General features: G+C 49.7%; 1 protein-coding gene across 4 annotated transcripts in view; it reads right to left on the reverse strand.

Moving 5' to 3' along the window:
* The window catches only part of CCDC27 (coiled-coil domain containing 27), a 58,243-nt gene that overhangs the window by 4,733 nt on the left and 35,899 nt on the right, over nt 1-17,611 (reverse strand). For all 4 annotated transcript variants that reach the window (XM_056543401.1, XM_056543400.1, XM_056543403.1 and 1 more), the window contains 5 exons: nt 15,969-16,134; nt 12,715-12,845; nt 10,521-10,598; nt 10,146-10,358; nt 7,818-7,922 (listed from right to left, as the gene is read on the reverse strand). In XM_056543401.1, the coding sequence (XP_056399376.1) occupies nt 7,818-7,922; nt 10,146-10,358; nt 10,521-10,598; nt 12,715-12,845; nt 15,969-16,134 (693 nt within the window). The remainder of the gene's footprint in view (nt 1-7,817; nt 7,923-10,145; nt 10,359-10,520; nt 10,599-12,714; nt 12,846-15,968; nt 16,135-17,611) is intronic.

Below are 17,611 nucleotides of genomic sequence, written 5' to 3' on the forward strand. Positions count from 1 at the left end.
AAGAGATGTGTTTTTAGGCCATGTTTGAATCTATGGATGTTGTTGTTTAGTGTGAGGGATTGAGGGATAGCATTCCAGAGAACCGGTGCAGCACGAGTGAAGTCTTGGAGACGGGAGAGAGAAGTTCGGATTATAGAAGATGTTAGTGTGAGGTCATTAGCAGATCGTAGAGAACGTGTAGGATAGTAGACGGAGATGAGAGAGGAGATGTAGGGAGGTGCAGCATTGTGGAGAGCTTTGTGTGTGAGACTGAGGATTTTGTACTGTATTCTGGACTGAATTGGTAACCAGTGTAGTGACTGGCACAGGGAGGAGGCGTCGGTGTAGTGACTGGCACAGGGAGGAGGCGTCGGTGTAGTGACTGGCACAGGGAGGAGGCGTCGGTGTAGTGACTGGCACAGGGAGGAGGCGTCTGTGTAGTGACTGGCACAGGGAGGAGGCGTCGGTGTAGTGACTGGCACAGGGAGGAGGCGTCGGTGTAGTGACTGGCACAGGGAGGAGGCGTCTGTGTAGTGGCTGGCACAGGGAGGAGGCGCCGGTGTAGTGACTGGCACAGGGAGGAGGCGCCGGTGTAGTGACTGGCACAGGGAGGAGGCGCCGGTGTAGTGACTGGCACAGGGAGGAGGCGCCGGTGTAGTGACTGGCACAGGGAGGAGGCGTCGGTGTAGTGACTGGCACAGGGAGGAGGCGCCGGTGTAGTGACTGGCACAGGGAGGAGGCGCCGGTGTAGTGACTGGCACAGGGAGGAGGAGTCGGTGTAGTGACTGGCACAGGGAGGAGGCGCCGGTGTAGTTACTGGCACAGGGAGGAGGCGCCGGTGTAGTGACTGGCACAGGGAGGAGGCGCCGGTGTAGTGACTGGCACAGGGAGGAGGCGTCGGTGTAGTGACTGGCACAGGGAGGAGGCGTCGGTGTAGTGACTGGCACAGGGAGGAGGCGTCGGTGTAGTGGCTGGCACAGGGAGGAGGCGTCGGTGTAGTGGCTGGCACAGGGAGGAGGCGTCGGTGTAGTGGCTGGCACAGGGAGGAGGCGTCGGTGTAGTGACTGGCACAGGGAGGAGGCGTCGGTGTAGTGACTGGCACAGGGAGGAGGCGCCGGTGTAGTGGCTGGCACAGGGAGGAGGCGCCGGTGTAGTGACTGGCACAGGGAGGAGGCGTTGGTGTAGTGACTGGCACAGGGAGGAGGCGTCGGTGTAGTGGCTGGCACAGGGAGGAGGCGTCGGTGTAGTGACTGGCACAGGGAGGAGGCGCCGGTGTAGTGACTGGCACAGGGAGGAGGCGCCGGTGTAGTGACTGGCACAGGGAGGAGGCGCCGGTGTAGTGACTGGCACAGGGAGGAGGCGCCGGTGTAGTGACTGGCACAGGGAGGAGGCGCCGGTGTAGTGCCTGGCACAGGGAGGAGGCGCCGGTGTAGTGACTGGCACAGGGAGGAGGCGCCGGTGTAGTGACTGGCACAGGGAGGAGGCGCCGGTGTAGTGACTGGCACAGGGAGGAGGCGCCGGTGTAGTGGCTGGCACAGGGAGGAGGCGTCGGTGTAGCGGCTGGCACAGGGAGGAGGCGTCGGTGTAGGGGACTGGCACAGGGAGGAGGCGTCGGTGTAGCGACTGGCACAGGGAGGAGGCGTCGGTGTAGCGACTGGCACAGGGAGGAGGCGTCGGTGTTGCGACTGGCACAGGGAGGAGGCGTCGGTGTAGCGACTGGCACAGGGAGGAGGCGTCGGTGTAGAGACTGGCACAGGGAGGAGGCGCCGGTGTAGTGACTGGCACAGGGAGGAGGCGTCGGTGTAGAGACTGGCACAGGGAGGAGGCGTCGGTGTAGCGACTGGCACAGGGAGGAGGCGCGGTGTAGCGGCTGGAGAGGAAGAGGAGTCTGGCTGCGGCATTAAGGATGGACTGGAGAGGAGAGAGTCTGGCTGCGGCATTAAGGATGGACTGGAGAGGAGAGAGTTTGGCCTATTAGTAAAGACTTACAGTAGTCAAGGTCGGAGGGAATCAGAGCAATAATGAGAGTTTTAGCAGATTCAGTCGTGAGAAACGGGCGGATTCTGGAAATGTTTTTGAGATGCAGGAGACAAGAACGTGAAAGAGACTGAATATGGGGAGTGAGAGACAGATCAGAGTCCAGTATAATCCAAGACAGCGAGACTGCTGCCCGGAGTTATGGTAGAACCACATACCGAGATGGAAATGTCAGGGGTAGGTACAGGATCAGGTGATGGAGAAAAGACAAGAAGTTCTGTTATAGAAAGATTTAGTTTCAGATATAAAGAGGACAAGATGTCTGAGACAGCAGAGAGACAGTCACTGGTATTCTGTAGGAGTGCAGGGGTGATGTCTGAGACAGCAGAGAGACAGTCACTGGTATTCTGTAGGAGTGCAGGGGTGATGTCTGAGACAGCAGAGAGACAGTCACTGGTATTCTGTAGGAGTGCAGGGGTGATGTCTGAGACAGCAGAGAGACAGTCACTGGTATTCTGTAGGAGTGCAGGGCTGATGTCTGAGACGGCAGAGAGACAGTCACTGGTATTCTGTAGGAGTGCAGGGGTGATGTCTGAGACAGCAGAGAGACAGTCACTGGTATTCTGTAGGAGTGCAGGGGTGATGTCTGAGACAGCAGAGAGACAGTCACTGGTATTCTGTAGGAGTGCAGGGCTGATGTCTGAGACGGCAGAGAGACAGTCACTGGTATTCTGTAGGATTGCAGGGGGGATGTCTGAGACAGCAGAGAGACAGTCACTGGTATTCTGTAGGAGTGCAGGGGTGATGTCTGAGACAGCAGAGAGACAGTCACTGGTATTCTGTAGGAGTGCAGGGCTGATGTCTGAGACAGCAGAGAGACAGTCACTGGTATTCTGTAGGAGGCACAGGGAGGAGGCGTCGGTGTAGTGACTGGCACAGGGAGGAGGCGTCGGTGTAGTGACTGGCACAGGGAGGAGGCGTCGGTGTAGTGACTGGCACAGCGAGGAGGCGTCGGTGTAGTGACTGGCACAGGGAGGAGGCGTCGGTGTAGCGACTGGCACAGGGAGGAGGCGTCGGTGTAGTGACTGGCACAGGGAGGAGGCGTCGGTGTAGCGACTGGCACAGGGAGGAGGCGTCGGTGTAGCGACTGGCACAGGGAGGAGGCGTCGGTGTTGCGACTGGCACAGGGAGGAGGCGTCGGTGTAGTGACTGGCACAGGGAGGAGGCGTCGGTGTAGTGACTGGCACAGGGAGGAGGCGTCGGTGTAGTGACTGGCACAGGGAGGAGGCGTCGGTGTAGTGACTGGCACAGGGAGGAGGCGTCGGTGTAGTGACTGGCACAGGGAGGAGGCGTCGGTGTAGTGACTGGCACAGGGAGGAGGCGTCGGTGTAGTGACTGGCACAGGGAGGAGGCGCCGGTGTAGCGGCTGGAGAGGAAGAGGAGTCTGGCTGCGGCATTAAGGATGGACTGGAGAGGAGAGAGTTTGGCTGCGGCATTAAGGATGGACTGGAGAGGAGAGAGTTTGGCCTATTAGTAAAGACTTACAGTAGTCGAGGTCGGAGGGAATCAAAGCAATAATGAGAGTTTTAGCAGATTCAGTCGTGAGAAACGGGCGGATTCTGGAAATGTTTTTGAGATGCAGGTGACAAGAACGTGAAAGAGACTGAATATGGGGAGTGAGAGACAGATCAGAGTCCAGTATAATCCAAGACAGCGAGACTGCTGCCCGGAGTTATGGTAGAACCACATACCGAGATGGAAATGTCAGGGGTAGGTACAGGATCAGGTGATGGAGAAAAGACAAGAAGTTCTGTTATAGAAAGATTTAGTTTCAGATCTAAAGAGGACAAGATGTCTGAGACGGCAGAGAGACAGTCACTGGTATTCTGTAGGAGTGCAGGGGGGATGTCTGAGACAGCAGAGAGACAGTCACTGGTATTCTGTAGGAGTGCAGGGGTGATGTCTGAGACGGCAGAGAGACAGTCACTGGTATTCTGTAGGAGTGCAGGGGGGATGTCTGAGACGGCAGAGAGACAGTCACTGGTATTCTGTAGGAGTGCAGGGGGGATGTCTGAGACGGCAGAGAGACAGTCACTGGTATTCTGTAGGAGTGCAGGGGTGATGTCTGAGACAGCAGAGAGACAGTCACTGGTATTCTGTAGGAGTGCAGGGGTGATGTCTGAGACAGCAGAGAGACAGTCACTGGTATTCTGTAGGAGTGCAGGGCTGATGTCTGAGACGGCAGAGAGACAGTCACTGGTATTCTGTAGGAGTGCAGGGGTGATGTCTGAGACAGCAGAGAGACAGTCACTGGTATTCTGTAGGAGTGCAGGGGTGATGTCTGAGACAGCAGAGAGACAGTCACTGGTATTCTGTAGGAGTGCAGGGCTGATGTCTGAGACGGCAGAGAGACAGTCACTGGTATTCTGTAGGATTGCAGGGGGGATGTCTGAGACAGCAGAGAGACAGTCACTGGTATTCTGTAGGAGTGCAGGGGTGATGTCTGAGACAGCAGAGAGACAGTCACTGGTATTCTGTAGGAGTGCAGGGCTGATGTCTGAGACAGCAGAGAGACAGTCACTGGTATTCTGTAGGAGTGCAGGGGTGATGTCTGAGACAGCAGAGAGACAGTCACTGGTATTCTGTAGGAGTGCAGGGGTGATGTCTGAGACAGCAGAGAGACAGTCACTGGTATTCTGTAGGAGTGCAGGGGTGATGTCTGAGACAGCAGAGAGACAGTCACTGGTATTCTGTAGGAGTGCAGGGGGGATGTCTGAGACAGCAGAGAGACAGTCACTGGTATTCTGTAGGAGTGCAGGGGGGATGTCTGAGACAGCAGAGAGACAGTCACTGGTATTCTGTAGGAGTGCAGGGGGGATGTCTGAGACGGCAGAGAGACAGTCACTGGTATTCTGTAGGAGTGCAGGGGGGATGTCTGAGACGGCAGAGAGACAGTCACTGGTATTCTGTAGGAGTGCAGGGGGGGATGTCTGAGACAGCAGAGAGACAGTCACTGGTATTCTGTAGGAGTGCAGGGGGGATGTCTGAGACAGCAGAGAGACAGTCACTGGTATTCTGTAGGAGTGCAGGGGTGATGTCTGAGACAGCAGAGAGACAGTCACTGGTATTCTGTAGGAGTGCAGGGGGGATGTCTGAGACAGCAGAGAGACAGTCACTGGTAGTCTGTAGGAGTGCAGGGGTGATGTCTGAGACAGCAGAGAGACAGTCACTGGTATTCTGTAGGAGTGCAGGGGGGATGTCTGAGACAGCAGAGAGACAGTCACTGGTATTCTGTAGGAGTGCAGGGGGGATGTCTGAGACAGCAGAGAGACAGTCACTGGTATTCTGTAGGAGTGCAGGGGTGATGTCTGAGACAGCAGAGAGACAGTCACTGGTATTCTGTAGGAGTGCAGGGGGGATGTCTGAGACGGCAGAGAGACAGTCACTGGTATTCTGTAGGAGTGCAGGGGGGGATGTCTGAGACAGCAGAGAGACAGTCACTGGTATTCTGTAGGAGTGCAGGGGGGATGTCTGAGACAGCAGAGAGACAGTCACTGGTATTCTGTAGGAGTGCAGGGGGGATGTCTGAGACAGCAGAGAGACAGTCACTGGTAGTCTGTAGGAGTGCAGGGGTGATGTCTGAGACAGCAGAGAGACAGTCACTGGTATTCTGTAGGAGTGCAGGGGGGATGTCTGAGACAGCAGAGAGACAGTCACTGGTATTCTGTAGGAGTGCAGGGGGGATGTCTGAGACAGCAGAGAGACAGTCACTGGTATTCTGTAGGAGTGCAGGGGGGATGTCTGAGACAGCAGAGAGACAGTCACTGGTATTCTGTAGGAGTGCAGGGGGGATGTCTGAGACAGCAGAGAGACAGTCACTGGTATTCTGTAGGAGTGCAGGGGTGATGTCTGAGACGGCAGAGAGACAGTCACTGGTATTCTGTAGGAGTGCAGGGGGGATGTCTGAGACAGCAGAGAGACAGTCACTCGTATTCTGTAGGAGTGCAGGGGTGATGTCTGAGACAGCAGAGAGACAGTCACTGGTATTCTGTAGGAGTGCAGGGGTGATGTCTGAGACAGCAGAGAGACAGTCACTGGTATTCTGTAGGAGTGCAGGGGTGATGTTGGAGGAGGAGGTATAGAGTTGGGTGTCATCAGCGTAGAGGTTGTACTGGAAACCAAATCTACTGATTGTTTTTCCAATGGGGGATGTGTAGAGTGAAAAGAGTAGAGGACCCAGGACCGATCCCTGGGGAACCCCGACAGCAAGGGAAAGAGGTGAAGAAGTAGAGCCAGAAAACGAGTCGCTAAAGGAGCGGAGAGATAGGAGGAAAACCCTATAAATAATACCACCATACAGTACAAAAATAACCAACATATGGTGCAAACATTAACATATAGTGCATAAATAATACCACCATAAAGTGCATGAATAAATCCATCATGCAGTGCACTGATAATACAACCATATAGTACAAGAATGGCAACACCATAAAGAGCATAAACAATACACAGATAATGCAATATCTACTGCAAACCATATAGTGCACAGATAAGACCACCATATAGTGCAAAACAACATCACCATATAGTGCATAAATAATACCACCATATAGTTCATAAATAATACCACCATAAAGTGCATGAATAAATCCATCATGCAGTGCACTGATAATACAACCATATAGTACAAGAATGGCAACACCATAAAGAGCATAAACAATACCCCCGTACTGTGCACAGATAATGCAATATCTACTGCAAACCATATAGTGCACAGATAATACCACCATATAGTGCAAAATAACATCATCATACAGTGTATAAATAAACCCTGCCCTATACAATGCACAGATAATAACACTATATAGTGCAAAATAACATCATCATATAGTGTATAAATAAACCCGCCCCATACAATGCACAGATAATACCACCATATAGTGCAAAATAACATCATCATACAGTGTATAAATAAACCCTGCCCCATACAATGCACAGATAATACCACCATATAGTGCAAAATAACATCATCATATAGTGTATAAATAAACCCTGCCCCATACAATGCACAGATAATAACACTATATAGTGCAAAATAACATCATCATATAGTGTATAAATAAACCCGCCCCATACAATGCACAGATAATACCACCATATAGTGCAAAATAACATCATCATATAGTGTATAAATAAACCCACCCCATACAATGCACAGATAATACCACCATATAGTGCAAAATAACATCATCATACAGTGTATAAATAAACCCTGCCCCATACAATGCACAGATAATACCACCATATAGTGCAAAATAACATCATCATATAGTGTATAAATAAACCCTGCCCCATACAATGCACAGATAATACCACCATATAGTGCAAAATAACATCATCATACAGTGTATAAATAAACCCTGCCCCATACAATGCACAGATAATACCACCATATAGTGCAAAATAACATCATCATACAGTGTATAAATAAACCCGCCCCATACAATGCACAGATAATACCACCATATAGTGCAAAATAACATCATCATACAGTGTATAAATAAACCCTGCCCCATACAATGCACAGATAATAACACTATATAGTGCAAAATAACATCATCATATAGTGTATAAATAAACCCTGCCCCATACAATGCACAGATAATACCACCATATAGTGCAAAATAACATCATCATATAGTGTATAAATAAACCCGCCCCATACAATGCACAGATAATACCACCATATAGTGCAAAATAACATCATCATATAGTGTATAAATAAACCCGCCCCATACAATGCACAGATAATACCACCATATAGTGCATAAATAATACCACATCTAACACCCTCTTACCTGCATGGTTTCCAGGATTTCATTATCTGAGATTTCAACCTGTGGCCCCTTGAATCCCGGAGCGATGTACGCCGCCTGTATGATCTTACTGCGGAACCGTTCAAACTGCGAGACAAACACAACGCGAGGATTATAAAGTGATACAGTCCACTATATATCTATAACCCCAATATCTGCTGATCCCCCCCCACACAGATTAATGGGGAGTCTACAGAACAATGGCGGCCTCCGGAGCACAGAATAAACTCATCTATATATTTATATCAACTTATATACAAGTAATTTGTAACCTAAACATATTAATTACTCCGGTTCGTTTTTACCAGTAAAAAATGAAAACAAAGCAAAATCTGAAGTATCCTCCCGATACAGGACAGGTCTAGAGCGCCACCTTGTGGCTTCCATAAGGGCTGAGGCCTGATGATCTGTATACAGGCTCCACCTCTTATTAGGGTTATTGAAGATATGTGTAGATATATTTCATAATGTATAACTATAAGGTTATAAACCAGCATCGAGGAGAAGACCGGGCATGTAACCAGTAACTACCATGATCCATGTCCAGTAGAAGGTCAAGGACTGAACCAGGGACAGAGACAGGGACAGAGACCAGGGACAGAGACCAGGGACAGGGACAGTGACCAGGGACAGAGACCAGGGACAGTGACCAGAGACAGAACCAGGGACAGAGACAGGGACAGAGACCAGGGACAGAGACCAGGGACAGGGACAGAGACCAGGGACAGAGACCAGGGACAGAGACCAGGGACAGAGACAGAGCCAGGGACAGTGACCAGAGACCAGGGACAGAGACCAGGGACAGAGACCAGAGACAGGGACAGAGCCAGGGACAGAGACCAGGGACAGAGACCAGGGACAGGGACAGTGACCAGGGACAGAGACCAGGGACAGTGACCAGAGACAGAACCAGGGACAGAGACCAGAGACAGGGACAGAGACCAGGGACAGAGACCAGGGACAGAGACCAGGGACAGGGACAGTGACCAGGGACAGAGACCAGGGACAGTGACCAGAGACAGAACCAGGGACAGAGACCAGAGACAGGGACAGAGACCAGGGACAGAGACCAGGGACAGAGACCAGGGACAGGGACAGAGACCAGGGACAGAGACCAGGGACAGAGACAGAGCCAGGGACAGTGACCAGGGACAGCGACCAGGGACAGAGACCAGGGACAGAGCCAGGGACAGAGCCAGGGACAGCGACCAGAGACAGAGACCAGGGACAGTGACCAGGGACAGAGACCAGGGACAGAGACCAGGGACAGTGACCAGGGACAGAGACCAGGGACAGAGACCAGGGACAGGGACAGAGCCAGGGACAGGGACAGCGACCAGGGACAGCGACCAGGGACAGAGACCAGGGACAGAGACCAGGGACAGCGACCAGAGACAGCGACCAGAGACAGAACCAGGGACAGAGACAGGGACAGAGCCAGGGACATAGACCAGAGACAGGGACAGCGACCAGGGACAGAACCAGGGACAGAGACCAGGGACAGAGACCAGGGACAGAGACCAGAGAAGGGACAGTGACCAGGGACAGCGACCAGGGACAGCGACCAGGAACAGAACCAGGGACAGAGACCAGGGACAGTCACACCACCCTACAGTCTACATACACGCCATTAACCCATCAGTCACACCACCCTACAGTCTACATACACGCCATTAACCCATCAGTCACACCACCCTACAGTCTACATACACGTCATTAACCCATCAGTCACACCACCCTACAGTCTACATACACGCCATTAACCCATCAGTCACATCACCCTACAGTCTACATACACGCCATTAACCCATCAGTCACACCACCCTAGTCTACATACACGCCATTAACCCATCAGTCACACCACCCTACAGTCTACATACACGCCATTAACCCATCAGTCACACCACCCTACAGTCTACATACACGCCATTAACCCATCAGTCACACCACCCTAGTCTACATACACGCCATTAACCCATCAGTCACATCACCCTACAGTCTACATACACGCCATTAACCCATCAGTCACACCACCCTACAGTCTACATACACGCCATTAACCCATCAGTCACACCACCCTACAGTCTACATACACGCCATTAACCCATCAGTCACACCACCCTAGTCTACATACACGCCATTAACCCATCAGTCACATCACCCTACAGTCTACATACACGCCATTAACCCATCAGTCACATCACCCTAGTCTACATACACGCCATTAACCCAAGCTGTCCACAATATATCCAGGAGCGTCTCATGGTGAGACGTCCTCCTCCTGACCTATGATAGGTGATGACTTCTCACCCTGGTCTGCGTTGTCTCTAGCGCCACCTTGAGGTGTTGCTCGGAGGAGGCCAGGTCCTCGGCTTTGCTCTGGATCAGACTTCTCTCCTCCTCTCGCTTCCTCCCTTCTGCCTGATATTTGCTGATCTCCTTCTGCAGTCTCTGAACTTCACTCTTTAATTCTGTGATCATCTCGTTCCTCCTGGACACTTCGCCCTTCAGTTCACCCATCATCTGCAATGTAACTTATGTTTTATAGACAACTCTGGAGGTAGATAAATGGCTGGGGACAACAATGTATGAGGGTGAAGGATATTTTAGGGTAAGGCTGATTATTCAGTGGGATAAGGTTAGAGACCCCATCATAAGGGGCCAAATTGCCCCCCACCCCGATACCTCTCTAAGACTGTGGTTCTCCTGCTCCGTGGTCGCCATCAATTCTTCATGTTTTCTTTCTTCTCGCAAACTTGAAAACTTAAATCAGAACATGAAAAAACATTAATAAGCAGCAGCAAGAAGATGGATTCCAGTGCGGACACCATATCTGTGACCGTGTAGGGTGGGCGGTTATTGGGGTCTTTCCTGGTTCATAATACTGAATATTACAGAAACCATCTGCAGCTAAGTTTAACCTTCCCTCTTAATGTAACACAAATATAAATTTACATTTAGCCTTAAAGGAAGTGTCCACCGCAGGGATCTGCTGGGATGTGTGGTAGAACTTGCCACCAAGTGGTTAACTACTACAGCGCCCCCCACAGGGGAAATGCTGCCTATAAGCACCCAGGAGTGTGGAGATTGGAGGGTTTGCTCATGAATGACTCTTATCTCCTCAGGCTAATGGTGGAGTCTCTGATTGGTGGAGTCGACCCAATGGGACCCCATTCATGATAGGAACCAACATCCTATCGATCCCCCTTGGTAAATGCAGGATAGGGATAGATGGGCACCGTACATGGCAATCCCTGTCTGGCCCATGGAGGTTAATGGAGTATCAGTCCAACATGTCTGACTGTGGGGTCATTCATCCAGGGGGAGCACAGAGCACCCACTCCCAATGATCAGACTTCCTAATAAGTGTAGATGGGGTCTTTTGTGGGCAAAATAATTGTAGATAATGGAGGTATTGGGAGAGATATATTAAAACATGAGCAGGGCAAAAAAGGGGTGCAATACCCATAGTTACCAGATCACTTCATTTTTAAAAAGGCGTCTGAAAAATGAAAGAAGCGATCTGATTGGATGCTATGGGCGACTGCTCCACTTTATTTCTGCTCAGGTTTTGATAAATCTCCCTAATTGTCTGCAGAACAATGGAGGAGTGATTGTCTCCAGTGATCATGTGACCTGCAGCCGTACATGGTGTATGGTGACCTCAGGCAGGTTTCCAGTGATCATGTGACCTGTGGCTGTACATGGTGTATGGTGACCTCAGGCAGGTTTCCAGTGATCATGTGACCTGCAGCCGTACATGGTGTATGGTGACCTCAGGCAGGTTTCCAGTGATCATGTGACCTGTGGCTGTACATGGTGTATGGTGACCTCAGGCAGGTTTCCAGTGATCATGTGACCTGCGGCTGTACATGGTGTATGGTGACCTCAGGCAGGTTTCCAGTGATCATGTGACCTGCGGCTGTACATGGTGTATGGTGACCTCAGGCAGGTTTCCAGTGATCATGTGACCTATGGCTGTACATGGTGTATGGTGACCTCAGGCAGGTTTCCAGTGATCATGTGACCTGCGGCTGTACATGGTGTATGGTGACCTCAGGCAGGTTTCCAGTGATCATGTGACCTATGGCTGTACATGGTGTATGGTGACCTCAGGCAGGTTTCCAGTGATCATGTGACCTGTGGCTGTACATGGTGTATGGTGACCTCAGGCAGGTTTCCAGTGATCATGTGACCTGCGGCTGTACATGGTGTATGGTGACCTCAGGCAGGTTTCCAGTGTTCATGTGACCAGCGGCTGTACATGGTGTATGGTGACCTCAGGCAGGTTTCCAGTGATCATGTGACCTGCTGCTGTAAATGATGTATGGTGACCCCGGGTGGGTTTCCAGTGATCATGTGACCTGTGGCTGTACATGGTGTATGGTGACCTCAGGCAGGTTTCCAGTGATCATGTGACCTGTGGCTGTACATGGTGTATGGTGACCTCAGGCAGGTTTCCAGTGATCATGTGACCTGCTGCTGTAAATGATGTATGGTGACCCCGGGTGGGTTTCCAGTGATCATGTGACCTGTGGCTGTACATGGTGTATGGTGACCTCAGGCAGGTTTCCAGTGATCATGTGACCTGCGGCCGTACATGGTGTATGGTGACCTCAGGCAGGTTTCCAGTGATCATGTGACCTGCGGCTGTACATGGTGTATGGTGACCCTGGGCAGGTTTCCAGTGATCATGTGACCTGCGGCTGTACATGGTGTATGGTGACCCTGGGCAGGTTTCCAGTGATCATGTGACCTGCGGCTGTACATGGTGTATGGTGACCCCGGGTGGGTTTCCAGTGATCATGTGACCTGCGGCTGTACATGGTGTATGGTGACCCTGGGCGGGTTTCTGGTGCTGATTGACAGGTGTCTGTACCTTCCTGGACATTGAGTGTATCTGGACCTCTCTCTCCTTCAGTTCTCGCTGTAACGATTCCTTCTCAAACGTGGATTTCCTCAGTTTGGACTCGTGAGATGAAATCGATTTCTGCAGAGAGGAAATGACTCCTGGAAATAGAGTAAAAAATAAAGATTTACATTACCGAGATAAATCTTTAGGGGGCGCAACCCAGCCGGGGTCCTGGTGTCTGGAGGCCCCTCCTACTAATAAGACTTAATGTGCTCCTGTCACTTTAAAAAACTCTCGCCATGTTTTGACCAGTCGCAGTCTGAGTGTTCGGATCTCAACTGATCGCTAAATCGATCCGGGAGATTGCGCTTAGTGTCACATGACAGCGATATCATATTTGACCCCACAACATGCCAAAAGTTTATTTTAATTTACACTGCCCTTTAATTATTATGCTGACATATAATGGTAATGGGGCCCAGGAGTTCAGGTTTGATTATAATAACTTATTCTCCACCATTTATTTTTTCCTCTTTCCTGTGGTTCTAACAACCCCGCCCCCTCCATCAGTGACCGCCATGTGTTCTGCAGGAAGAAAAGATTCGGCAAAATCCAATACGCCCAACACCCTTCCCACCAAATGGCAGAAATCAGTATACAGGATTGTGCCTGAATAAGACATCGTTTTACGCTGCTCCCCTAATGTTGTATGACATGTGACATGGCGGCCAATCACTGACCACGGCCATGACATCAGGAAGGTCACTATAACAATGTCTAAAGCAGTGGTCTCAAACTGTGGCCCTCCAGATGCTGCAAGACTTCAACTCCCAGCATGCCCGGAGAGGTGGGTCCAATAAATTATTTAGTGAGATTTAAGTGGGTCCAATGGATTTATGGATTTGGTAGTCAAATGTGGATAATAGGTGAGCCCCGTAGTATTGGAGAGGGATATAGATAAAAATTGGGGTGTTTAGGGCTGTTTGCGTACATGGAAGTCGTTATAAGTGGGGTGTGTAGCATAGAGTTATTTTTATTATTATTCATCATTTATTATTTGTTCCTTCACAATTAGATAGATATGATTGTTGCTTATTTTATATTTATTGTACACAAATCATGTATTATTTCTTGGGATTTTTTGTATAACAATTATTGTTTTTGTATCTATCTATATATTTTTTTTTTTTTTTCTCATTTATGAGCACTATTATTCATCTAATTGATATATATATATATTACATTTTATATTTATTATCATAATTTTGCACTATAATAACCGGGGTATGAATTATTTAACAATACGTAATTGTTTATCCACTGGACAGATGATAAATACTAGATTGGGGGGGGGTGTCTAAATACTAGGACCCCCGATGAGTTACTAGACAAGGGGTCCTGAGTCCCCTGTTTGAATAGAAGTTGCTGTCGACTATGCAGATTGTCGCTCTATTCAATGTCCATAGGACGGCCGGAGATAGCCAAGTACAGTCCCATAGAGTCTGAATGGAGCGGCGGCATGTTTGCTGGGCAGGACCCCTATTATGGCATTTGGTGGGGGTCCTAATTGTGGGGCCCCTCCAATCTAGCAGTTATTACCTGTCCAATGGATCAATGTTAGCTTAGCATTACCTCAATGCCCCTTTAAATTAGAGGACAGATCAAGGATTAAAGGGGTACTCTGCCCCTAGACATCCTATCCCCTATCCAAAGGATAGGGGATAAGATGCCTGATTGTGGGGTCCCACTGCTGGAACCCCCCGCGATCTCTGTGCAGCACCCGGCGTTCGTTTAGAAGTCACTGTCATGCCCCTCGTGATGTCACTCCATGCTCCTTCAATGATTGTCTATGGAAGGGGGCGTGACAGCCACCACGCCCCCTCCCATAGGCTTGCATTGAGGGGGCGTGGTGTGACATCATGACCCTGCTGCCCGCTCCAAGCATTCGGAACAAAATGTTCTGAATGCTGGGGCAGTGGAGTACCCCTTTAAGGAAACACGGCCGATTACTTTTAAAAACAGCGCCTCAGCAGCCACAGGATGTGTGTGGTATTACAGCTCGGCTTCATTCACTTTAACTGCAATATCAGACACAAGACACAGAGTTGCCGTTTCTAGAAGGAGGCAGCCATGTTTTTCTAGTCCTGGGCTGAATAGGCAAGAACATAAATAACACTGTAAACAATTTGATGGGTCTGAAAATACCCAAAAAGGAGTCTCCCTGTCCACAGGATCCATATCACACCCATCATGGTAGAGAAAGGATCCATATCACATAACATCACACCCATCATGGCAGAGGAAGGATCCATATCACACAACCTCACACCCATCATGGCAGGGGAAGGATCCATATCACACAACCTCACACCCATCATGGCAGGGGAAGGATCCATATCACATAACCTCACACCCATCATGGCAGAGGAAGCATCCATATCACATAACCTCCCACCCATCATGGCAGAGGAAGGATCCATATCACATAACCTCACACCCATCATGGCAGAGGAAGGATCCATATCACACAACCTCACACCCATCATGGCAGGGGAAGGATCCATATCCCACAACCTCACACCCATCATGGCAGAAGAAGGATCCATATCACATAACCTCACACCCATCATGGCAGAGGAAGGATCCATATCACACAACCTCACACCAATCATGGCAGAGGAAGGATCTATATCACACAACCTCACACCCATCATGGCAGAAGAAGGATCCATATCACAACCTCACACCAATCATGGCAGAGGAAGGATCCATATCACACAACCTCACACCCATTATGGCAGAAGAAGGATCCATATCACACAACCTCACACCCATCATGGCAGAGGAAGGATCCATATCACACAACCTCACACCCATCATGGCAGAGGAAGGATCCATATCACACAACCTCACACCCATCATGGCAGAGGAAGGATCCATATCACACAACCTCACACCCATCATGGCAGAGGCTATCTCCGGCCGTCCTATGGACATTGAATAGAGCGACAATCTGCATAGTCGACATATCACACAACCTCACACCCATCATGGCAGAGGAAGGATCCATATTACACAACCTCACACCCATCATGGTAGAAGAAGGATCCATATCACATAACCTCACACCCATCATGGCAGAGGAAGGATCCATATCACACAACCTCACACCCATCATGGCAGAGGAAGCATTAAGGTGGTGATCTCTGTTCCACGGGACAGAAGAACACAGACAACCCACTGGATATTATACTTTGGAGAGATCCCGGACACGTTGTCACCTTTTGATATCTCGTGGTCCTTCCTCATGGTCTCTATGTCCTCTTGTAGCTTCTGAATCAGCTGATCTTTGTCTTCAGGTTGATCTATGGACACGGGGGATGAATCTTCATCTTTTTCAGCTACGAGGCATCCATTGTTCTCTGCTGCGATGTCATCAACCAGAATCTGATCAAAGAGAAGCACAACATTCCCTGAGGTCGGAGGCATGTCGTTGGAAACAGTCAGCAAGGCTAAGGTCACGGCACCTTATATGGGCCTCTGCAGAGTATGACACCCATCAGGGTTACACCGACAGGCATCATATTAGAGGGACAGAACAGCTAAAAGAGAACTCGGGTGGGTCCATCGGGTGTATCTGGGGTCTCTTTTTAGTTGTTCTGTCCCTCTAATATGTTGCCTGTCAGTGTAACCCTGATGTTTACCATACTATGCAGAGGCCCAGATAAGGTGCCATGACCTCACCCTTGCTGACTACAATGGAGTCCGTTAGGATCTCCCAGTTTGTTGCTTTGATGAGTAGAGCGCTGTGCTGAAAGAACCTCTGACCATGGTGTGAACACAACTTTACTCATCATTTAACCCCTGTCTGACTGTTCACATATATAAATGTTAAAAAGTCAGGGCAGTATGGAGCGGGCTCAGGAGCTGCACCTTCTCCATAAACGGTGGGTGCTGGCTGTTTGCTACATCTGACACCCACCTGCAATGGCCGTGATCAGAAAAAACTCGGATCCTGGCTGTTTATCTACTGTTTTATATTTTTTATATATATATATATATATATATATATATATATATATATATTTTTTTTTCTCATTTATGAGCACTATTATTCATCTAATTGATATATATATATATATTACATTTTATATTTATTATCATAATTTTGCACTATAATAACCGGGGTATGAATTATTTAACAATACGTAATTGTTTATCCACTGGACAGATGATAAATACTAGATTGGGGGGGGGTGTCTAAATACTAGGACCCCCGATGAGTTACTAGACAAGGGGTCCTGAGTCCCCTGTTTGAATAGAAGTTGCTGTCGACTATGCAGATTGTCGCTCTATTCAATGTCCATAGGACGGCCGGAGATAGCCAAGTACAGTCCCATAGAGTCTGAATGGAGCGGCGGCATGTTTGCTGGGCAGGACCCCTATTATGGCATTTGGTGGGGGTCCTAATTGTGGGGCCCCTCCAATCTAGCAGTTATTACCTGTCCAATGGATCAATGTTAGCTTAGCATTACCTCAATGCCCCTTTAAATTAGAGGACAGATCAAGGATTAAAGGGGTACTCTGCCCCTAGACATCCTATCCCCTATCCAAAGGATAGGGGATAAGATGCCTGATTGTGGGGTCCCACTGCTGGAACCCCCCGCGATCTCTGTGCAGCACCCGGCGTTCGTTTAGAAGTCACTGTCATGCCCCTTGTGATGTCACTCCATGCTCCTTCAATGATTGTCTATGGAAGGGGGCGTGACAGCCACCACGCCCCCTCCCATAGGCTTGCATTGAGGGGGCGTGGTGTGACATCATGACCCTGCTGCCCGCTCCAAGCATTCGGAACAAAATGTTCTGAATGCTGGGGCAGTGGAGTACCCCTTTAAGGAAACACGGCCGATTACTTTTAAAAACA

The sequence above is a fragment of the Hyla sarda genome, chromosome 10 (assembly GCF_029499605.1).
Source record: "Hyla sarda isolate aHylSar1 chromosome 10, aHylSar1.hap1, whole genome shotgun sequence".
Classification (NCBI taxonomy): domain Eukaryota; kingdom Metazoa; phylum Chordata; class Amphibia; order Anura; family Hylidae; genus Hyla; species Hyla sarda.